General features: G+C 43.7%; 1 protein-coding gene across 4 annotated transcripts in view; it reads left to right on the forward strand.

Annotated features, from left to right (window-relative positions):
* The first annotated feature begins 8,739 nt into the window (after positions 1-8,739).
* FAM149A (family with sequence similarity 149 member A) overlaps positions 8,740-23,958 on the forward strand; it is a 59,544-nt gene continuing 44,325 nt past the window's right edge. The window contains exon 1 of one of the 4 annotated variants that reach the window (XR_005794942.1): positions 8,740-9,798. Coding sequence is in view for 3 of the 4 variants with exons in the window: in XM_040489998.1 (XP_040345932.1) it covers positions 9,149-9,798 (650 nt within the window). In the remaining variant the exon portion in view is untranslated. The remainder of the gene's footprint in view (positions 9,799-23,958) is intronic. The other 3 variants (XM_040489998.1, XM_040489996.1, XM_040489997.1) reach the window with 3 other exon arrangements.

Here is a 23,958-nt window from a genome sequence, read left to right on the forward strand (position 1 = left end):
GACTGGCTTCTGGGTTGTCAGGGGCTGCGTTTTGTTTGGCACAGAAGCTTTAACACAGCCTTTTGGCTGTTACCAAAAGCATTTACCTTTTTGGCTTCTTGCAGAGATATCTTTTCATCTTAGCGAGCACTTGGTTGTAAGTGCCAGAAACTCAAAGTTCTTTAGGCAAAAAGGGAAAATGTTTGTGGTCTATACTCAAACTGGGAAAAGGGCCGGAATATCACTAGCTGTCGAAGGGAACTAGAGCCTAGAGCTCAAACGCCACCACACCTCACACCTGCTCCTCTCTCTGTGTTCGTTAGTAACTGGGTTTGCACTTCTAGAAGTTGGGGTAACCAGGATCTCTTAGGCTCCCATTTCACATCGGCAATCCCAGTTTTTAAAACCTGGGGGAAGGCCTCTGACTGGCCTTATTTGGGGTATACATCCGTTTTTGTGGCCATGACGGTGGGGTCCTGTGGTTGGAAGCGCCCACCAGAACCATGTGGATAGACCCATGTGCTGTTTCCCAAAGATGGGAGCTGGATAAGCCAAGCAGTTCATGCCCACCGTATGAGACTTGTGGAACTGGCCCATTGAACAAGCTGGATTCAGTAAGGTGCAAACAGGAAACTGTGTTATTCTATCTTCCTCTCAAAGCTCTTTTTAAGAAAATTCTGCCATTTGCACGAAACCTCAGGCTTGTCATAGAGCTTTTCAGACACTCTTAGATAGTACAGAGGGTTGTCCAACCTCACCGTCACCGCTTGTGATGGTCCAGTAGTGATAACCAAAACCCAAACTCTTGCCCAATATGAGTTCTCTACTTCCCCTGCTGGTGTCTGTCTTCTGGAAGACCCCACTGATGAGGGTGAAGGCGTTGGCTTCTTGTCTCTCTCCTCACTCTACCTGCTCATCCACTGGCTGGCTGGGCACCTCTAGAATCTCAGGAGTTCCGAACACAGTTGAAAGAAGGGACATCAAGGACAGATGTCACAGATATGGGGTATGATCTGGCCTCTGGGCCTTCGAAGCATAATGCTTGGTTGCTGGCTCTTTTTTTTTTTTTTTTTTTTTTTTTTTTTCTTTCCATGGGATGCTTTTGTCACTTCAGAGACCCAGAACCTTCCGTTGCAGCCCAGCTCACATGCTAGGCATGGCTGTGGTCAGCCTCTCCCAACACAAATTCTTCTGGTGACTCCCTGGCATCCAGTAAAATGAATTCAAAGCTTTCCAGCACCCTGTCTCTACCCAGTCTTTCAAACTTGTCTCCACTATTGCTGTTTACATCTAAGGTATTAACTGGTGTTCCTCACCAGTCTGACAAGATAATATCCCATAAAAGGGCCCCTGCCAAATAAATGTGGGAAGCACTATACATACTGTGTCCTCCTTTCAGAAATATGCAATGCGTCTCGGGATTTTACCAAGCTAAGATGTCCTGCTTTACAGAAAGGTATTTAACTTTTTATTATCGAGGCAGTCCCTAAGCCAATTTGATTACAGAACCCTTCTTATCACTTACCTTGTTAAAATCCTGCTGAATGCATGCTCTGCATAACACAGTTTTGCAAATCTAACAGTAAATGTTCGACTGAAGTTGTGGCAGTGGACATAGAAAGGAAAGAGATACATTTGATTTCATGGAAATATATTTTTACCACCCAGAAATTTTGTTAAATTTCTGAGACAGCAGACAAAAGAGAACCAGGATGCTGTAAAATTCCCTCTAACCACCTCCAGTTCTGCAATAACTATTCCAAAACATGCTGCTACTCCTTTAACAATGGCGTAGGGAATTCCAAGTCCCCACTTAAAACCTTAGTTTACAGGGGCGCCTGGGTGGCGCAGTCGGTTAAGCGTCCGACTTCAGCCAGGTCACGATCTCACGGTCCGGGAGTTCGAGCCCCGCGTCAGGCTCTGGGCTGATGGCTCGGAGCCTGGAGCCTGTTTCCGATTCTGTGCCTCCCTCTCTCTCTGCCCCTCCCCTGTTCATGCTCTGTCTCTGTCTGTCCCATAAATAAATAAAAAAACGTTGGAAAAAAAAATTAAAAAAAAAGAACAAACCTTAGTTTACATTCTAAGTGTGTGTATGTGTGTGTGTGTGTGTGTGTGTGGCATTGCTTTTTCTTCTCTTGCTTCACCGCCAACACATAGTAAATAGTCACAAAATATTTATGGATTGAATGATTAAAGAATTAAGTGAATGAATAGGCCCTGAAGTCTAGCCACCCGGAACTGCCTACAGTCTCGCCCACATGCGTGGCCCTTTCACATTTCCATCTGCATGTGACTGTGGGTCTGCTTTCCCCGCTGTCCTACAGCCTTTTCTTAGCTAAACCATGCAGTTTCAGGGGTTAGCTCAGGCATCAGCTTCTCCTATAAGGAGACCTCACCCTTGGCCTAACTTGACCTAATCTTGAAACTTACAGCCTTCCTAAACACACCCCCTTCTTAGGATGAGTTAGTTGACTTTTACCCTGTGCCAGGCACTCTTGGATGGGAAAAGCTTGATCTCAAGTGAGCTCGCCCTTCCTCAGAGAAACCCTGTTACCTAAGCAGTGGTAAGAAACAGAGGGTCCCTCTAGACTTCTCTGACAACAGTCCAACTTCCTGGCTTGGCTACTTGGTGATTCTGCAGACTTCTGATGTAACCTCTCTCCAGTGAATCGTCTGGTATTTTCTGGCCTTAGAGTGTGTGTGTTCCCAATACCAAACCTAGCTCAGGACAGTGTGAAATAAGCAGAACTGCCCCCCACTCCCACCCCGAATCCCACACTCATGAGGGAGCACCTGGTGATTTCTGAACACAAAGGCAGAGTCGTGAAGGGGGAGAAAGTATCTAAGGGGTGGTATAGGGGTTTGGTTTAGGAAACTGGCCCTCCCATTCATCCTGGCACAGTATGTTTTAACATTGTGCCTTTGAACAAATTCCAGGGGGGGCCCTTGGGACCACCTCCAACTTTAAGGACAGATTTACCAGTTACACAGGATGTCCTCCATCATCCTTCCCTCTGTCTTATTTCTCTTATGATCTTTCTTTCTTCTCTTTTCTCCTTGAGTTATACCCAGGGTGGAGGCATGCAGAGCAGAAAAACACAAATAATATTAATTAAAAAACAAAAAAACCTCTTAGGAAAATGCAATTGTACCCTTAACTGATCCTTTTAGGACCATATTCTATTGCAGAGCAACTAAGTTGCTCGGGCAGTGTTAGTCTTGAGCTGGTAAACACCAGAATACATTCTTCTGGGCAGAAAGGTAGGGGTAAGGGTCATATAACCCCCAAAAGTTTCTAGAACCCAATTACGATGTGTGGTGGTGGTGTTCTACATCACCAAGCAATTCTCCAACACCAGTGGGGGTGTCTTACAATTTAACTCAGCTTTCACACTGTCCACCAGGAGATAGAGTCAGATCCTACAGTTTAAGGGCTCAGTCCTGCAAGACTGTTTCCCCCACACCTCTTCTGCAGATGGCAGTCACCAGTCTGGGGTGTCCCTGGTGCTTCTGACAGACCAGCTATAGATCAGAGGTTCCTAAGAAACCCTTCTGGGGTTTGACCCCTTACTGAGTACCAAGGGATGTACTGTGACCGCGAAGCGTGATAACCCTTATTCCCCCTTTGCCGATGATTAGTTGAGGGATGGACTTTTAGCCCAGTTTTAGCCAATGAGACTCAAGCGGTCAGCTTGAGAAGCTTCTGGAAAGTAGTTTGCTCCTTAATGAGAGGGAGAATGAAAGAGTGAGCTGTACCTTTTGGGCTCGAATGTGGTTATTTGAGGGAAAGATGATTGGCGCTAAAGGTGCCATCTTGGGACCATCAGGAACAAGCAAGTGAGCAAAAAAGAAAAGAGATCGGCCATCTCTGATGACATTGGTAATTTATGGCACCATTCTCAGAACCAACTTACTGTGGGCTTCTTGCTCTGTGAGTGCTTGAGCCACTGTTGGTGAGGGCTTTCTCTGTTGCCTGCAGCTGAAAAGGGAACTGAGCTCGTTGGTCTATCCTCTGCTCTTTCCACTATGCTATATATGCTCCCATACCTAGCAGAGTTAGTCCCGGTCTGTTAATAATCTCTGTGATCGAAAGCTGCTTCTTCATCAGTGGAAAGTTGTTCTTGTTCTACTATGATAATAATAAAATTAACATCTACTGAGAGCTTACCCTGTGTGACGCTCTGTTTCAGTTACCAAGCATGTGTGAATTAATATAACCCTCGGAAAGTGCCATTATTTCAGATAGGAACCATTTCATCCCTGGATTATAGTTGAGGAAACTAAGGGACAGAAAGAAGCCTGGGTGTTGATGGATGGCAAAGACCATATGAGCCTAGAGAATCCTGTTCCAGAGTCTGCTGCTCAGTACTGTCTCCGTTGTGGTGCTTTGTAATTATTTGTTGAATCAACAAATGTCTTTTGCTATTAAGAAGCTTTAAATTTGGGGCGCCTGGGTGGCGCAGTCAGTTAAGCGTCCGACTTCAGCCAGGTCACAATCTCGCGGTCCGTGAGTTTGAGCCCCGCGTCAGGCTCTGGGCTGATGGCTCAGAGCCTGGAGCCTGTTTCCGATTCTGTGTCTCCCTCTCTCTCTGCCCCTCCCCCGTTCATGCTCTGTCTCTCTCTGTCCCAAAAATAAAAATAAAAAAAAAAGTTGAAAATAAAATAAAATAAAATTAAATTAAATTTAAAAAAAAGCTTTAAATTTTTTTATAATCAAATCTGTATTTTTCTTTACAGATTCTGGCCTTGGTGTTATGCTAAGTGAGGCAGTTTAAATTCTTTCAAAAAAAATTTTTTACATGTTTATTTATTTATTTTGAGAGAGAGAAAGAGAGGGAGGGGCAGAGAGAGAGGGAGAGAGAGAGAATCCCAAGCAGGCTCCGAGCTGTCACTACAGAGCCCAGTGCAGGGCTCAAACTCATGAACCATGAAATCATGACCTGAGCCGAAATCAAGAGCTTAAACGACTGAGCCACCCAGGTGCCCCATGGCAGTTTAAATTCTTAAACAGATTAATTACTCAGTGTTATTTGCTTTAACCTTCAGGTTTCCAAAACATAACATTTCTTCATAGCAGCATGGTCATAACTTCCTAATGTTTTTTTCAGTGATGCAGACGGGCATTGTTATACACACCAGAAAACCACTGCGTCTAATTCTTAATTAGCCAATATAATCAGAAGAGTTTTAGCACGTAGAACACTGCTTTCACATCAAGTCTGCCTAAAAATCACCACTGCCATAGTTGGAAGCAATAATTTACTGCATTTCTTTTCATTATGGCGCTTGAGCTCCATCCGTATGGTACCTCACCTGGGGCTCATGTTATGAGAATGGTAATTAACAGAGAGGCCTGGTAGCATCTAACATCTGTCTGAAGGACTGCTGATGGATGAACAATGGGTGTAAAAGACCCAGCGTCTTCCTGAGAATCGTTTACCATGTTTGCAATTATAGGCCGTTTTCAAAGGACTTCAAACAAAAGGATCACTGTTCATTCATAGTGCCTTCCTCACACGGCTGGGTGGCCAGAATATTCTATCCCCTACTTTAACTGACACTCCCCGCCCCATCCTTTCTGTGATTCCTGTCATTCTCCTAGTAGATTTGAGAAAGTCATGATTTGCATCTGTGACCAGATTTATCGAGCGAGCACCCCACCGAAGATGCTCATAAACATATCAGAAAGATACTGCGATCGTGAAGTACCCCACTAATTACTTAATACTCAAATAGCTTATTAGTTTCTTAGGGATGCCATAACAAAGTGCCCCAAACTGGGTGGCTTAAAACGACAGAAATTTATTCTGTCATTGTTCTGGAAACTAGAGGTTGACATTAGATGGGCAGGGCCATGCCCTCTCTGAGACCTATGTAGGGAAGAATCTTCCTCGCCTCTTCCCAGCTTCTGGTGGTGGCTGTCCGTCCTTCACATTCTTTGGCTCAGCAGCTCCATCACCCCAGTCTCTGCCTCTGTCAGCACATGACGTGTCTCCTGTGTGTTTGTGTTCAAATTTCTTCTTGAGAGTATGGCAGCCATATTGAATCAGGGCCCATCCTGACAACCTCCTCTTAACTTGATTACATCTGTAAAGGCCCTATTTCCAAATAAGGCCACTTTCACACAAACTGAGGGTTAGGACTTTGTTGGACTGGATTCAACCGAGACAGATAGGATGCATGTAAACGCACCTTAGACGCAGAATACTTTCAAGCCAGGTTCTGGAAGAGGATGAGCTTTTGTGCAGTCTTATTAACGGTATCTACATACTTAAAGAAAAGCATGTTCATGGAAAGGAAGTGGTTAGTAATGGAAGCATAGAAACATCTAAAGTTAGAGAGCTGAGACAGGTGGGTGAATGTCCCACTGTTTATATTAAGGTTGCTCCTCCAAGAGGGAGAAAAGTGTTGTCTCTAATGGTTTCTGCCCCCATGTGTAATATATATATATATATATATATATATATATATATATATATATATATCATGTATGAATTACTACCTTCTCTTTGGTTCTGTGCCCACTTAATGATCTTTCCACTTAATTTGGTCTTAACAGGAATTCTTCTTGTCGAGACAGAGCAGAGGACAAATCTGCAGTTGTGTAATTATTAGTTAACACGGTGGAACTCGGGCTTGTGCACCAGTATTTTCTGAGTCAGTCAGTGGGCTCCATCCTAAGAGGCTGGTCAGCTGTGAAGGTCCTGGGCTAATCAGATTTCCGAGTCCGAGGAGTCAGGAACTCTGAGATGTGGCCTCAGGCAAGTACTGTGCCCCAGGAACTGGGTGGCTTGAATCAGGCTTCGCTCAGCAGTGGCTGTCCTTTGCTGCCTGTCCCTTCAAGTTATAGTACATATGTTCAGCCTCAATCAGATGATTAGCAGCTTAAACACTGAGAGTGCATGCTCTAGAAATAATCTCTACCTGCACTGAAGATTTAATTGTTCTGTGAACCAGACTCAAGATCCTTATGAAATAAACAAACAAAATCTTTTTATTTATCTTCCAAAAAAAAATTTTACATTTATTTATGTGAGAGCGAGAGAGAAAATCCCAAGCAGGCTCCAAACTGTCATCACAGAGCCCAGCTTGGGACTCGAACTCACAAACTGAGATCATGACCTGAGCTGACACCAAGAGTCAGACGCTTGACCGACTGAGCCACCCAGGTGCCCCAACAGACAGCAAATCTTTAGGACACAGATTTACGACCTTGAATGAGAGCTGAATGAAAACAGCAGCCGTTCAATGTTCTGATGGGCCTCCCACACCTCTGAGGCCACCTGATGAGTTGCTACAAAAGAACAATGAGAGTAGGAGAGATGTTGATGGTCCCAAACCATGATACGTCTGCTGTCCTTGCATGATGACACAGGAGGTGCAGTTTGCTTGGTTTGACCCTGAGACCTCTGCCTCTAGTTTCCACTAGGTGTGTCTGCTACTTTCCCCTCTTTCCTTCATTCTTCATCATGTGCTGGTGCTGTTCATGCTGACAACTGCATGCGCTTCCCTCTCCCAACACGCAAGGCCCTTTATATTCTGACCCATATCTGCCTTGTCTCTTACTTCTCTCAGGCACATATGTGTTATTCTTGCCTTGAGCTCCTGCTGACTACAGTGCCTGCCTTGTTTTCTGGGACACTCACCTTACACTTAGCATGTGATGTGAAGCTGATCATTCCACATTGTGGGAAGAGAACACCTTTCTTTTTTTTTTTTTTTTTAACCTCTCCGTGCCTACCACAATCTTGAGTTAGGAAAGGGGCTGGCGTATGTATGCCCAGGGTAGTTGGATGCAGAAAAGGGCTCATGACAGGATGTGAATATCGTAAGGAGAAGACTGGCTGGCTGTCTTCAAGACGATGAAAAGCTTGCATTACTATAGAAATGTTCCATGGTTCAGAATCCAGTTTGTGGATTCTTGCGAAAGACTCGTGTATAGAGTCACGAATATCAGCTAACGTATTCACTACCAGACTTACTCATCTCTTTTTGCCACCTCTAATCAGAAAATATACCTCCTGAGATCCAAACAGAAACTCTTCACTAAACATTAGTGGATAAACCGTCAACATCTTATTTCTAAATCACGCTCAAAATCAACCCCACACTCCCGCAGATACTCATACTTACAACCCTACCATGCACACAGATTTCTTCCGACTTAGTAAAATGCAATGTGTTCCACTTAATTAAAAACTCTTACCTTTCATAGCTGCCTTTGAGTTTGTATCCAAGCAGTCTGATTATAGTTTGAGTGCCCCAACATTTTAGTTCTAAAATCTCTTGGTGCACCCAAATAGATGTTGTGAACGCACGCATGGTGTATGGATTTTACTCTCAGGGCCCCGTCTTTTTTCCACGTTCTTGGGTGAGGCCCTTCCTTGCTGTTGCTCCCCTACGTCCTCTTCACTGACCCACTTTGAACATGGCCCTGAGGCGGGAGGCTGGGCGCTGCTGTTTCAAGACCCCTCGCCTGAACACGCGTTTGTACTAAGCTTCCCTCAGATCAGAGAGCTGGCCGGCTCCCTGATCCTGGCACCTTTGGTCTTATCAGGCTGGACAAACTCCAGATCTTTCGGAACCAGGATGATGGCGAGATTGCGGTGTTCCTTTAAGGCACAAATCAAGGAGGGCCGCCAGTGTGTCTATTGCGGCCGCGGCCCCAAGCTGCAGTCTGGGGCCCAATTAGCAGTGAGCTAAGCAGGGTTTTTGTTTAGCTTAGCAACCGCCAGCGCCGTCCCGGGGGCCCGTGGGGGTAGCTCCCGCCGGCGGAGCCCAAATCACCCTCCGGCCCGCGGCGGCGCTGGCGGCACTTCGTCTCCCTGGGCACCCGGACCTTTGGCCCTCGGGGGTCTCGGAGTACTAGGCGGAGAAGGGGCTGCTCCCCGCAGACGGCGTCCTCGGCACCCCGCAGGCGGACCAGGCCGTCGGGGCAGGTCGGCCTAAAGCGCTGCGGAGCTGAGCGCCGGGAGGGGTTCCTGCTGGTGGAGAGAGTGCCAGGCGCCCCCCGGGCTCGGCGGCGTGCGGGGACCCCAGGACCCCCGCCCCCGCCCGGGGCAGCCGGAGCCGGATCGCCGAGCGCGGCGGTGGATGGAGCCCAGCAGCCCCGAGTCCCGTGCCCTGGAGGTTCAGGCTGCCGCGGGGACAGCGTTTCCAAGACTGGGGCATGAAGGTCGCTGTGTCGGACCTGGGGTCTCTCTTTGCCAAAATCTTCAAGACCCCGACGGCGGCCCCGGCGGTCCCCTCGCCGGTGGCCTCCTCCGGCCATTCGGGGGGCGCTGCCGCCGCAGGCCGGACGGGCTCCAGCGCCTCGCTCAGCGCGGCCCCGACCCCGGCCCTCTTGCCCGCCCTGGCCCCCGACTCCCCCTCCGCCGCGCGGGGAGCGCCGCCCGCCTCGCTCCATCCTCTGCTCGCCGCCTCCTACCCCCGGGTCTCGGTCGCGAGCCGCGCGGCGGAAGCAGCAGGGACCCCCCTCTCGCTGCCCAGTAGCCCGGGAGCGGCCCGAGCGCAGCCCCCGCCCGCCGGCCACTCCTGCAGCGGCCGCAGCGCCGCAGGCTCACCCGCCCACCTGGTGACCTGGGCGCGGTCCGCCCCGGGCCCCGGGGGGGTCACCGCTGCGCTGTCGGCCATCGGGGGCGCCGGGGGCGGCGGCAGCCTAGGCGCGAGCCCACGGAGCACCCAACAGTCTGGCCCCGGAGAGCGAGAGCCCGGCGCTTGGATGCCCCCCGGGCCTGGCCCCAGGACCCTGTTCTTCACCCTGCCGGACATCGGCGAGGAGTGGGCCTCGGACAGCGACTCGGAGGACGGTGGAGAAGCGTGAGTAGCGGCGGGGTCCCTGTCTGTCGTGGTTAGGACGCCGACCTTCCCCTGCCACACCCACCTGGCCAGGGGCTAGTTGCAATTTTCACTTCTACTAACACCCCTGGGCACCCTCCTTGCACTTTTCCTGAGTCCTTATTGCTCGGCTTCCTGGTCTTTTCAAACCTACGCCGTGACAGGCTTGTTGTTCAGCTTTCTGGAAGGTAATCCTCTGCTGTTTGCTCTCAGAGAGGGAGGGGAGACCACGCAGGGCTTGAAGGACAGGAGGACAGAATTTTGTTTCTCTTCTAGCTGAAGTGTTCCCCTCGATCGTTCGATACTCTGGTTTCCTTAGGGACTTTGAAAGGAGGCTTCAAGTCCCTTTCTCTGATGCAGAATGTGACAGAGATGTGCAGTGTAACCGAATACACGCGTTGGCAGCGACAAGTTTAAGAAATGGTGAGACTTTGCGCTTTCCTAGTTTTCAAAGATCAGCCACAATTCTTATCCCAGGTGGGATGGGGTTTTCTTTGTGTGATATCTAGTTAATTTACATATGTATAACATCATCTGACATAAACGGAATTTGTAATACTCAGGACACTTCTGATCATATACCCTAGAGCTTGGGAGTTCTTGCCATAGCGCCCTGAGATAGTTCAGAAACACTGACTGACTTCATGGGAATATTTCACTGGGGATTGGCGAACCCTGCCCTCAGCACACACACACACACACACACACACACACACAGTCCCTCCACCATCAAGAGCAGTGATGCACACAGTCCCTCCACCATCAAGAGCGGTGATGAAAACATTCCTCTTGCAAAATGTGCAGTTTAGAATTAAAGAGATTATTTTTCAATGAGCAGAACATATGGCTATTCTTAAGTGGGTATGGAAGTGTTCAGCTTTCTGAATCCTGCAAAAGAACAGTGAGATGGTCAAGGGCACACCAGAGGGTCCCCATGATGGATGGAGATTTCTGCCTACACAGAAGCTCTTCCTCACCTCTTGCCCCCCAAAACAGATTGGAGAACCGTCGCATTAAAACGTATTCTAACCCATTCACAATTTAAATGACTGCATCTTTACAATTCTCTGTGATACTCATCTCCGTGTTAAAATAAGTTGTTAAATAACATTAAGATGATTCTTTTGATTTAAAACAGCATGTTGGAAAGCATATTAGAAAGTGCGCTAATAAGTTGATCCCCGCCAGAAGGAAAATCAACTGCATTTGAATTCGAATAAGTGGCTAGAATACCTATGCCTTAGGAATGAGGCCTTTGTTTTTGGCTACTGGTCCTTTAACACTTACACACTTAATGTTTTATGAGCACACAGTTCCACATGCTGACTTTAACCTCTAGCCTTAGTGCTTTTTTACGAACAGGCACATTGCTCTGAGAAATAATATGCACAGATCTGCTCATGTAAGGATCTTTCTGATGATGTGTGTTCATACTCTGCCATCAGACAGCCCTCGAGGGCACCAGGATCTTTTGTAGATACACAAACTCTCATATTCCCTTCCTTTCATACCTCATTCCTTTTGTCACTTAGAAAGTTTTTGAAGGAGGAAAGGAAGAAGGTGTTGCGGTGAGTTTTCCTTCAATACTACAGACCTTTTGCAGCTTGAAGTGTATTTTTTTTTTTTCCCTCCCGGCTTTCTCGGTTGGCAATTTATAACGTTGACTAAAGAAACATCATTCAGTGATGGATTTAGATTATACAACTGCAAGCCTCACCTGCCGGTTTGCAGAGAGGTACTATGAATTATTAGACTACTTGCTTAATATTAAAGTAGAGTCTTTAGTTTTCTCAAGTCCAGGGAGGGACATGGGGAGAGGGAGGTGGTTAATGTAGGAGCAGGAAGACAAAAAGAGTAGGTAGAGAGAGTTTGGGACATGGAAACTACTGGACATAAACCCTTGAGAAACACGAATCCAATGGTAAGACCACTACACTCAGTTACAAAGGAAGATCCTAATTCACAGTTTCTGTTTGCTTGATGAAAACACATGCACTTTACATCCTGATTCTGTACTGTTCTCTGAAAACTGGAAACAGTGGAATTAATTTGAGTGGGGAAGTGTGCAGACTTTCTCTCAATTCTGAGCCTTTTCTTTTTCACCGAGGCGCTCCATAGCAGCCCAAGTTTTGATCTCTGAACCACGGATTGGATGAAGGAATGGCCCACAGAGGAGGGCCTTGCCTTTTTCATTCCACAGGGCGCCTTGGCTGCCTCGCAGAGGCAGAGGGTATTGAGTTCCCTGCTTCACCTCGCCCTCTTGCACTCCCAGACATGTGATCCCCCCACTTTTTGTCTTCACCCTTACCTCCCCATGCATTTCATTTACACCGTGTCCCTCATTTACGCTGGCTTCCGGTCTTGCCCACCCTCCGCTCTACCTCTCTTTGGCACTTCTGGTGTGAACTACGCAATTACCGCCCTGTAAAAGGTCTTATTCTATTTGTTCTGGAAATACAAGAATTTCTAACAGTAGGTAAGGTGGAAGGTATATAGTTGGATAATAGCTATATAGGAATGTGGATAGACCGTAAACTTCATGTGGTCAGAAAGTATATCTCTTATAAGTTATAGCTGGTAGCATATAATGTTGCCTTTTTGAGTGATTGAGTTCCACTGTCGGAGTCACGTGAGTGTGGAAATATTGCAGTGCCTGCCTGCAGGGCTTGTCAGCTTAGCTGGAAGTAAAATGAATGCAGGGACTTACCTCTCAGTCTGTCGGGGCTGAGCGAGCCTGTGTACCTAGGAATCAGAAGCGCCGGATTCCAATCTCAAACCGTCTGCCAGCTGTGTAATTCTGGGCAGTTTGTGCAGTCTTCCAACCTGTGGGTTTTTCTCCTTGATAAAATGCAGATGAGAATAATATTTGCCTCAGAGGGAGGTTCCAGAATTCAATTGCAGCAACGTCTTAACGTGCCTAACACGCGGAGACCTGCTTTAAAAATGTTATCCATGATTGTCATCTGCTTCTTGGATGAAGATGAAATGAAATCTGGGAGTGTGTTTCCTGAAAGGATACATTCCAGGTGAAGAAAAGGGTGACAGAAAAAGAAAAAAAAAAAAAAAAAGAATTCGTTTACAGTTATCGAAGGACTATAAGAAATGGCACCGTTTTGTTCCACTATTTGGGGAAACCAATTAGAGTGGTCTAATCTTTCATGACAACGTCCCGAAGGTAAAGATTATCCTAATTAGCATGACCACTGATTATGGTCGAATGGCTAGAAGAAATGTAGGTGTCACCCTGGGATCGAACGTTTCATGTTCAACTTTTAGAGACACTGCAGGAGAATCCGTAACATCACAAATCATTCACGGCCCACCCTCCATACAGCTCTTACCCATTCCTACCCCCTAACCCTGTGGCTCCTCTTCACATATTACATCCTTTTGGACTATAAACCCTTCATCCTGTGCCACTTAAGGCAACATGTGCAATAAATAAAACAATAAATAAATATAAACTAAAATAGACAATTTTAGGAAAAAACATTTAATAAAATCTGTTAAATGAGTGAATGAAAATGTTAGCTTTGTCACAGAAGCCACTTTTGTGGGTTCCTAATCTCAAGGCAATTTAAATGTCCTTTCTCAGGACATTTAGGTACAAAACTATATGTCACATAATGAGTTCAATTTGTTAGGAGTACAACGTTTGTGAAAAGGCATTGGGAGAAAACCCGGTGAGCCTTGGATACCAGACTCTGTTTAGCAAACACTGGGGAGGCCACTAAATGTTTTTAAAGGCAGAAGTGGCATGAACAGGCCTGAGCTTTAGAAGGAATAAGCTAATGCACAGAGAGTGTGAACCCAGAAACAGTGGAGAGGCTCTGGCAATGAACCCCATGAGAGATATGAGGGCCTGGGATGAGGATGATAAAAATAAAGATACTGGGATGATAAATATCACAGGACTTGGCAATGTGTTGGTGCAGTTGAAGGAAGCAAGAGGGAAAGTTAAAGATCATTTTACGTGACTGCAAGGAGAATGCCATCAATAAAAGTATGAACACAGAAGGGAGTTTGTTGGGTAAGATGAGGAATTCACTTTGGGATGCATATTGGGTTGAAATCTTGGAAAAACAACCAAAGAAGGTGCCAGGCGGAGAGCTGGACCTTCGTGAATGGAACTTGGGAGAAAGATTAAGGACTAGAAATATAAATATGGCAGCTTTCCATATGCAGTTGATTTTGAATATGTACAGCAATTACAAATTTATAACAGTGCATTACTTGGGGCGCCTGGGTGGCGCAGTCGGTTAAGCGTCCGACTTCAGCCAGGTCACGATCTCACAGTCCGTGAGTTCAAGCCCCGCGTCAGGCTCTGGGCTGATGGCTCAGAGCCTGGAGCCTGTTTCCGATTCTGTGTCTCCCTCTCTCTCTGCCCCTCCCCCATTCATGCTCTATCTCTCTCTGTCCCAAAAAAATAAATAAACGTTGAAAAAAAAATTAGAAAAAAAAATAACAGTGCATTACAGACTCTGGAAGATACATAGTGTTCTTTATTTTTGCTGCTGGGTGTTTTAAGATCTTCTACAAGTGGAGGTGTCTCTTCTCTGTGCTAACCTAGTATTTCTCAACACGTGCCCTGTCAGTTACCTGTCACCAGTCCATGATGAGTACAGAAAGTGGGAATAAGCATTTAGAAACTTTTATATCAATTGAAAGAATAACTTGACGCCTGCTGACTGATAACATTTGTATTTGTATTTTGTGCCTCTTTTTTTTCCATTTTATTCTCTGGTTAATTTATTTTTATTGGACTTTAACAATTATTTATTCACAGTAAACTGGAAAAAAAATTTTTAAATGGTCTGACACTACACAATAGTTTGAGAAGCATCAAGGCGGACTTTACTTAGATACCTTTAGACCATAAAGAGCAAAAAACCTTTGGGACACCAAGAGAGAAAAAACCAGCCAAGTGATCATACTACCTTTTTTACTCTCCCTGAAATACAGGGCTAAGCAACATTCAGAGTACCCTCTGATTTGAGATGAGATTCTTTAAGTTGTTCAAATGATCTAGACTTGCAGATGTGCTCTGTTCACAACATCTATGGGAGCTGTGGCCCTGGGGAGAGACCTGTGGCCAAGAGTCCGCTGCTCAAAGGGGAAGGTTTCTCCTACTGTTACTCTTTGGTTTTTTTAAAGTTTAAGCCAATGGCTATGTCCATCATGATTCCCATAGTTCATTCACAACCCTTGATGGCTAATTTGCCTCATAAACCATAACTTGCAAACACAGATAATTTCCAAACGAAAGGAACTTTGACAGGAAATATGCAACATGACCTGCTTTCTTGTTGCCAGTCTGTTGTCTTTGAGAAGAGTCCTTTGCTTGTAATTAAGAGACGATCATAATGTATTAATCTCTTCTGAATCCTATAGAAAGGAAGCATGTCACAGTAAGGGCACTGATCTTTTGCCCCATGAGACTATTTTCCCATATTTTAAATTTAATTTCCATTTGAGGCTCACATCCCACCAAAGTGGTAGAAACTAAAACTCAGTTATCTGGGATTTTCCCAACTTGATCTTAAGCTTGAGCCTCTTTCTGGGGTGGCGGGGAGGGGGGTGGTGGTTTGCCTACATGGGACCAGGATATTCAGTGGCAGGGAAGGAGCCCACTGGTTTTCTGATAACCTCTATCCTTGCTGGATCCACTGAAATGTCCATAATCTCATCTTATCCTTCTTTCTAACCCAGGGCTCGTGCACATATCTACCAAGGCTCTTCAAGTTAGGGCTCTCTTCCTTATTTCTGTGGTCCTCATGGGAGCCCCTCATACCAACATTCTCCATTATAGGACTTCCAGGAGGATGTCAGTCTGCTCCAGACAGCCTTTCTTTTCTCAGGGATCCTTACCTAAGTCCTATTGAAAGATCAGGACACAGGTCCCCTCTGATCCCTTACCACACAAACGTACTTTAGGCCAGGTTCCACCTAGTACTCCAGCTCATTGGAGGTCTGCATTTTGTGCCTCGGAACCACAATTTCCTAGAGAAAACCTGGTTCCTAGATTCAGGGACCCACCACCTCACGGGAATGAGAAAAGACACTCCTTCCCCCAGTAGGCCCATTACTGGCACCAAGAGGGAAATCAAGTGGAGGGCTGGCTAGATTTCAATCTACCTCCTGACTTTGTGCCTTCTCTAGGGTACAGGGTCCCTAATGGACTGTTTTGCTTTGTAATGGCCACTCAAGACACATCCTCACTTCCTAAGACTGTGCCTAAGATTCCCTTCTCAGACACGGAAAATCTCTCTCACAGAATCTCCCCATTCTGGGGAATCTGTTTCTCTTCTGAGGGTGGGCAAGAATCTCTCTAATGTATGTGTTTTTCCCTAAATCTTTTCCTAAGCTAAAAGTCCATACCAATCTTGTAAGTTCAGTTCAGGCTTAAAACACACACACACACACACACACACACACACACACACACACACATCAAGGGGAAAAACCCCTGCTTCATTCTCTGTTTTCTGAAGCAATAAGCAAAAAAGCTTTGGATTATTCACTATGGGAGGGGACGAAGGAACATGAAAACACTAACTGAATACATTTATCTTTTTTTAATGTTTATTTATTTTTGCAACAGAAACAGAGCATGAGCAGGGGAGGGGAAGAGAGAGAGAGGGAGACACAGAATCCAAAGCAGGCTCCAGGCACTGGGCTGTCAGCACAGAGACTGACATAGGGCTTGAACTCAAGAACCACGAGATCACGACCTGAGCCGAAGTTGGATGCTTAACCAACTGAGCCACCCAAGTGCCCTGAAATACATTTAAAAATACTCTGCTACATATCCCTACATATAGAGAAGAATTTTCCCCTCACCAGAGCAGTGTGGATATTTGTTTAATTCAACAACACCCAAATCATATACCTCTTTGGATATAATTTTATAATCTACAGGCAAAACTTTTGCTTTACCCCCAAAATTATCTGAATATTCAATGGTCTTAAGAATGCTAGGCATAATATATATTATATTATATTATATTATATTATATTATATTATATCATATTATATTATATCATATATCATATATCATATCATATATGTTATATGTTGTATGTTATATATAATATAATACATAATATATATTATATATAATATATATAAAATAGGACATGGCTCATTAAATGAATAAATACCATTTTTTAAATATATGTTGAAAAAATTCAAATATTGTCCTTTTATTCTTGAGAGGTAGAAATAGTCAATGAATATACCATGTTTCATACAGCACAGAAATTAAATAAAGTCTTTGAAGTGATTAAATATCCAGTTGTGAATTTGGAAAAGAAATGAATGGTTTTTGACAAAAACAAGAAAAACAGTCAAGCCAAGCCTTACCCTACTTTTGTTTAATAAACAGATTATTAAGGTTAAGTTGAACGAAGTAAAATGTTCTCTTCCTATGCACATATGCATGTATATTCTTCTCAGGATCATTGTCACCTTAAATGTTTTATAATGCCAGTAATAAGGATCAGGAAAAACCCCACCTTGGAAGCTCATGACTTACATTCGGATTTTAATACTAATAGTTAAATTTCAGAGAATGTCACTAGATACATAGAAGGTTAAAATGGACACTTCTTTTCAAATGAAACTAATTCAGATTTCTAACACTGAACAGTGAAGTCTTAGAAACCATTCATGTATATCCAAGATTCTTTATAATCTAGTTGAATTAAGAGTCTACACTGGGGGACACTTGGGTGGCAGTGGTTAAGTGTCGACTTCGGCTCAAGTCATGATCCCCGTGTCGGGCTCTGTGCTGACAGCTCTGAGCCTGGAACCCGCTTCAGATCCTCTGTCTCCCTCTCTCTGTCCCTCCCTGCTCGCTCTTTCTCTCTCTCTCAAAAATAAATAAACATTTTTTTTTAAAGAGCCGACATTGAATAAAGTGAACACCTCCTGCTTAAAAACCAGTAATTTCATTGCTAAATTAATGCATAATGATAAATTCTGGAGAACTTTAATTTTATATATAAAATATATTTTAAGGAAGCAGGTGATATATTCTCAAGAGAGTCTACCTCAGTTAGACTTTTGTTTTACTCACTAGTTTTAACATTTTTATAAGCATGTTGATTGAGCATTGCTCAAATATGTATTATTCTACAAAGCCAAGATTCTTAGCATTAGACACAACAGGTAGTATTTCCATGTCTACTGGGAACCAAATGCTACATGCATGTTTTTGTAGACATTATCATGAATCACCAAAACAAACATAGTGGGTAGGAATTTTGTTACCATTTTACAGATGAAGAAATTGAGGCTCCGAAGGGAAAAGAAATTATTTACTTCCACCTGGCTAATAGGTAGAAAATATAACATTCAAATCCAAGCAATCAATCTATATTGTGCTCATATATATATATATATATATATATAACCAAATGTTTTTTTAATAACCTGTTTAACATGGTAAGGAGGATAAAAATCTGTTTCTAAAGTACTTGGTAGTGTTTGTCCTGGAACAAACTGACTCTAAGAAATTTTACTGTCAAGAAAAATAAATTTGAAAAATAAAAAGCATGTTAATTAATAATCGAAAAGTATCTTTCTTGGAATAATACTCCTAGTAATACTGATAAGGGGACCAAATTTAACGCTTAGTTTTGTCCATTTTGAAGTGCAACTTAAAAAATGACTTTTATTCTAAAGCCGTAATTTTTTTTTAAATTTTTTATAAAATTTTTTTAATGTTCATTTATTTATTTATTTATTTTTTAAAAAATTTTTAACGTTTATTTTTGAGACAGAGACAGAGCATGAACGGGGGAGGGGCAGAGAGAGAAGGAGACACAGAATCTGAAACAGGCTCCAGGCTCTGAGCGGTCAGCACAGAGCCTGACACGGGGCTCGAACTCACGGACCCCGAGATCATGACCTGAGCCGAAGCCGGCCGCTTAACCGACTGAGCCACCCAGGCGCCCCAATGTTTATTTATTTTTGAGAGAGAGAGAGAGAGTGAGCATGAGTGAGGCGGGTGGGGCTGCTGGTGCAGAGAGAGAGGGAGACATAGAATCTGAAGCAGGCTCCAGGCTCTGAGCTGTCAGCACAGAGCCCAATGTGGGGCTTGAACTCGTGAGCTGCGAGATCATGACTTGAGCTGAAGTCGGATGCTTAATCGATGGAGCCACCCAGGTGCCCCTAAAGCCGTGACTTCTTTAAAATAAAACATTAGTTTTATTAACCTTCTTCTCGTTTATTTTATGTGTTATTCTTATAAATTATTTCATGTATATTTGAGAGCAAGTCAAATACTTTATCCATATAGTAAGACAGATAATTGGTAAGCATTGTCTTACAAGAAAAATTGGAGAAGCAGATATTAGATACGGCCCTTGCTAGGGGAAAGGGTATACCCACACATTAGCATTTTCTTAATTAGACATTTCACTTAAGGGTTTAGAAGAAGCCTTATAATTAAATACTGACCGCTGTAATCCTTGCCAGGCACTTGTATTCACGTTTCTCTAATGAATTTCCTTTTTTCACATAGCATTTAACATTTTAGATCTTAATGATTTCTAACATAATGATATCATTTTGAGTATCTTAAAAAAATTGAACAGTGAGTTATTTGTTCTTTTCAAGATTCACTAAAGTGACAATTTTTAAATTAATCATTAACTTCAATTCCTTACAATGAAATTTCTTTCAATGGAGCACATGGCAATTATACTGAAGAAAACCACAGGCCCCTATTTGAGACGGGCAAGAAATATTAATGACATTTGCTGAGTTCCTGTGTATGAAAACATACGTGGTGCCTGTCCTAACACATTGCCCCCCACTTACCCCCTAGTCTGAGGCCAAGAAACTGAACCTTTTAAGGGTTGTTGTCTCGCTGTCTCCCTTCTGCCTTCAGTAAAGTTCTGCCTCTCACCCTTTGTCTTAACTTGGTGGTAGAGTTTAACTTTGGACTTGAGTAACTTTGGCTGAATTTGGCCAATTTAATTTAAAATTGGCTAAGTTAGGGGCGCCTGGGTGGCTCAGTCGGCTGGGCGTCCGACTTCAGCTCGGGTCACGATCTCACGGTCCGTGAGTTCGAGCCCCGCGTCGGGCTCTGGGCTGATGGCTCGGAGCCTGGAGCCTGCTTCCGGTTCTGTGTCTCCCTCTCTCTCTGCCCCTCCCCCATTCATGCTCTGTCTCTCTCTGTCTCAAAAATAAATAAACGTTAAAAAAAATTAAAAAAAAAATTGGCTAAGTTAAATTAAATTAAATTGGCTAAAATCTGCTTAAATTCATGTAACCCTCAGAACTCCTGAAAACCCGGCTTAAGCTTGCTCTTTACAAATGAGCAAAGTGTCACAGTTCTGAGGTGATCTGGGGCCTTTTCCCTTCGGAAAAGGCTGGCTGAAGAGTAGGAGGGGATTCTGCAGTGAAGTCGTCTCGCGAGCCCGTTACAGATATTGTGGTGATCAGAGGTGTTTCCGGGGCAAAAGTGGTAGTTTGTGTGATTCTCCGAGAGTCCCTCCGTCCCCAGGAAGCAATAGTGTGCCCAGTGGCTAGAACTGGCTGGCGGGGGACAATCACCTGCAGCTATTTCCTGTTCCACACTTAGTGGCATCACGGTGGTGGCTGGAGGCTGGCCAAGGAGGGAGCATTCACACCCTGCAAGTCTGCAAATGCTTCACATCAGGACTTTTTTTTTTTTTTTTTTTTTCACATTGCTGGTTTCTCAGCACACCGGTGCTAGTAAGTATTAGAAGTATGTTTACTTCCAAAGCCGTCCTGGAGATGACGGGTACATTGGAACAAAGGGATATGTTTAGCAATAGCTTATGAAACTCCTGAAAATGTTTCTGTCACCTGAACACCCCAAAGAGATGAGGGGATCTCTGCCTTCCAGAAGTCACAGAGCTGGAGAGGAGATGGGGGTCCCCGTCGAGTGAGTGCCTCCCCGACCTTGGTTCCCTCTCCATTAGAGCACGGCGTTTGTATGAGCAAGACACGTTTTCATGCACAACTGTTCATGTAGTCCCTCACTGTCCACGTGAACAAGAATATGAAAATGCAAATGCAAATGATAGCCTCGAAAGTGCTCTGTTTCGCAACGCACGTTGTTGCTACAAGTAGTCTCAGAACTGAGACTGAGGTTAAGGACCCTGATTTTGGATGATACGTGGATGGATAAGAAAGAATTGTGTCCAGCAGGAGGACTCGGTAGTTTTCTGTCTTGAAGAGCCATTCAGCTAAATGTTCTAAAACAAAACAAAACAAAAACCAACAATAGAACTTTCCGTGAAGCACCTTAGCACACAATACATTGTCCTCATTATAAGAAGGAAAATCTGTGTTGATTATAGCCAAGGCTTGAGCTGGGCTTCCTGGAGATATGCCTTAATGGAAATATGCCTGTGTTGAATTTTTGTGAATTCAAGGTCTATATTATGATGCACATGTTTATGTTTGTTATTTAATGCTCTCAGCGGCTCATTTGTTTAATACCGATACTTTGATTTAGCATCGTGTGTGTGTGTGTGTGTGTGTGTGTGTGTACTCTAAATGTACTTCTAATCCATATACGGGTCCCTGCTGGAAACCTTTGGTTTTGCCTCAAGTTGACCATGAAGCAGGATGCACTCCAGTTTTCACCATAAAGCATTTGTAAATTCTTCCTCAGTAAAGCATTAGGGGACAACGTACATTTTACTGAGGACTCTCCTGGGACATGAATGGTGATTTGTGGCACACACTGTACAAGATTTTGCTACAAAAATTCCCTTAACTTCCAGCAATGGCACACTAACCTGAGTGCAAGGAGGAAAGCTGGGCAATAAATACAAACCCCTCAGGAGTTCAGCTGAACTGGAAAGAGACCAGCCCCACAAGGACTGAAACCCAGGTTTAAATCTTCTTAATTACTAACTGGATTAGTGATTTGAGATTGCCAGGCCCCCCAGTCTGCCACAAGACGCAAATTTAATCCCATCTGAATTTAGCTGTAAGCAACAACTTTATATTCTAGTTGATCAAAGAAGCAAGTTTAAATATTAGAATACAGAAATACCGGAGATAAATGTGTGGATGGAATGTTGGTACATGTAAACTGTAATCAAAAGAAAGCTGGTGTAGCTTTTATAATATGAGACGAAGTAACGTTTAAAACAAGAAGCATTATGAAAACTTTTCTAAAAAAAGAAAAGAAAAGAAAATGCCCTGACAGCATGGAACCTGCTTGGGATTCTCTCTCCTCTCTCTCTATGCCCCTCCCCCACTCATGTTATGTCTGTCTCTCTTAAATAGATAAAAACTTTAAAAAAACACACAAGAAGCATTAGCGGAGGTAACAAGGGCCGTTTTATAAATAGAAAAGGGCCACTTTGTCAGAAGATGTGAAAATCCTAAATGTACAGGCACCAATAACATAATTTCAAAAATATATGAAGATGTGTCTATTTTTGACAGACCTACAGTATCTGCTGCTAAGTTCTCCCTACCAGAGCAAGAAGAAAGTGTTCTCATGCTCTCTCTGATTGTGGCGGGCAAAACTGAATGGAGAACTGAATGAAGAATACCAGAATTATTGCTCATGGGGAAAAGATCATTTTTACAACTCAGAAATAACCTTGTAGATAGTGAAGAGTGAATTTTACAGCAAAAAAAAAGGGGGAGCCTAAATTGTGAGTTTGCAAAAACAAAAACCTATCTATAGTTATAGCAGCAATTGACTAAAAGAAGAAATAAGCAAATCCAAAATCATAAGGAAAAATTTTAACGTACCTTTCACAGAAATTGATAGAAAATATACAGAAAAAATAACAGTAATTACTATACAACAATATTTATAATAATATACAATAATTATTCTAAAAACTTTTTTAAAGTTTTTTTTTTTTTTTTGAAAGAGACAGAGCGCAAGTGGGGAGGGGCAGAGAGAGAGGGAGACACAGAATCTGAGGCAGGCTCCAGGCTCCAAGCTGTCAGCACAGAGCCCGACGCGGAGCTTGAACTCACGGACCATGAGATCATGACCTAAGCTGGTCAGATGCTTAACCGACTGAGCCACCAAGGTGCCCCAGCAATAATTACTCTAAAGGACACCAAATTTATTATAAAGCCACATTAATACATAAAGTGTATTACTGATGCAAAGACAGACAAATAGGCCAGTGGAACATAATAGAGAACCCAGATTCCAGATTCAGTCTTCTAAGTTTATGAATGTTGGTGAAAAGACCATCTTTTCAATAAACGGTGCAAAATCAGTTGTTCATCCTTAAAGAAGCAAAAGAAACTTGATCACCTGTGCGAAACTCATGCGAAAAAATCAGTCTTAAGTGAATTGTAGGTCTCAATGTGAAAGAAAACACAGTGAAGCTTCTAGAAGAAAACATAGGATATGATCTTTATGTCTTACGGTAGGCAAAGATCTCTTAAATAGGGCCAAAAAAGTGCTAACCAGAAAGAAAAGATTGGTAAGTTATACTAAATTAAAATTAAGAGCTTCCAAAAAATCAATAAAATTGAGAACGTAAGTTCATCAAAAGAGGCCACTAACTGGAAGGTTTTAACCACCCCAAGAGAGCTTTGTCAGGCCAGCTGGCTCTGTAACTACAATTAATCATTGGACAGGAGGCCCTTTGGATTTTATGAGTTGAGTTTAGCTTCTGTTTTGCTTTATCATCTCTGTTAAAGGTTGGAAGACAAAAACCTAAATAGTTTGAAATTAAGAATTAGAAACACAGATAAACTTTGTACTTCCACAGCAGAGAATTATTTGACAGATTACCCTGGTACAATATCATCTTCCAGTTCATGCTGCTTTTTAATGAAGGGCAAATCTTTACAGGCCTATTGCCCATTTCAGCAAATTAAGCCGTTGAATGTAGATAAAAACCCTGTTTCAAAATCAGGAATTACTGAACTTCATTTAATTTATAATGTTATTGGGGCGCCTGGGTGGCGCAGTCGGTTAAGTGTCCGACTTCAGCCAGGTCACGATCTCGCGGTCCGTGGGTTCGAGCCCCGCGTCAGGCTCTGGGCTGATGACTCAGAGCCTGGAGCCTGTTTCCGATTCTGTGTCTCCCTGTCTCTCTGCCCCTCCCCCGTTCATGCTCTGTTTCTCTCTGTCCCAAAAATAAATAAACGTTGAAAAAAAAATAATTTAT

Source organism: Herpailurus yagouaroundi, unplaced genomic scaffold, assembly GCF_014898765.1.
Source record: "Herpailurus yagouaroundi ecotype Mexico unplaced genomic scaffold, PumYag 181, whole genome shotgun sequence".
Classification (NCBI taxonomy): domain Eukaryota; kingdom Metazoa; phylum Chordata; class Mammalia; order Carnivora; family Felidae; genus Herpailurus; species Herpailurus yagouaroundi.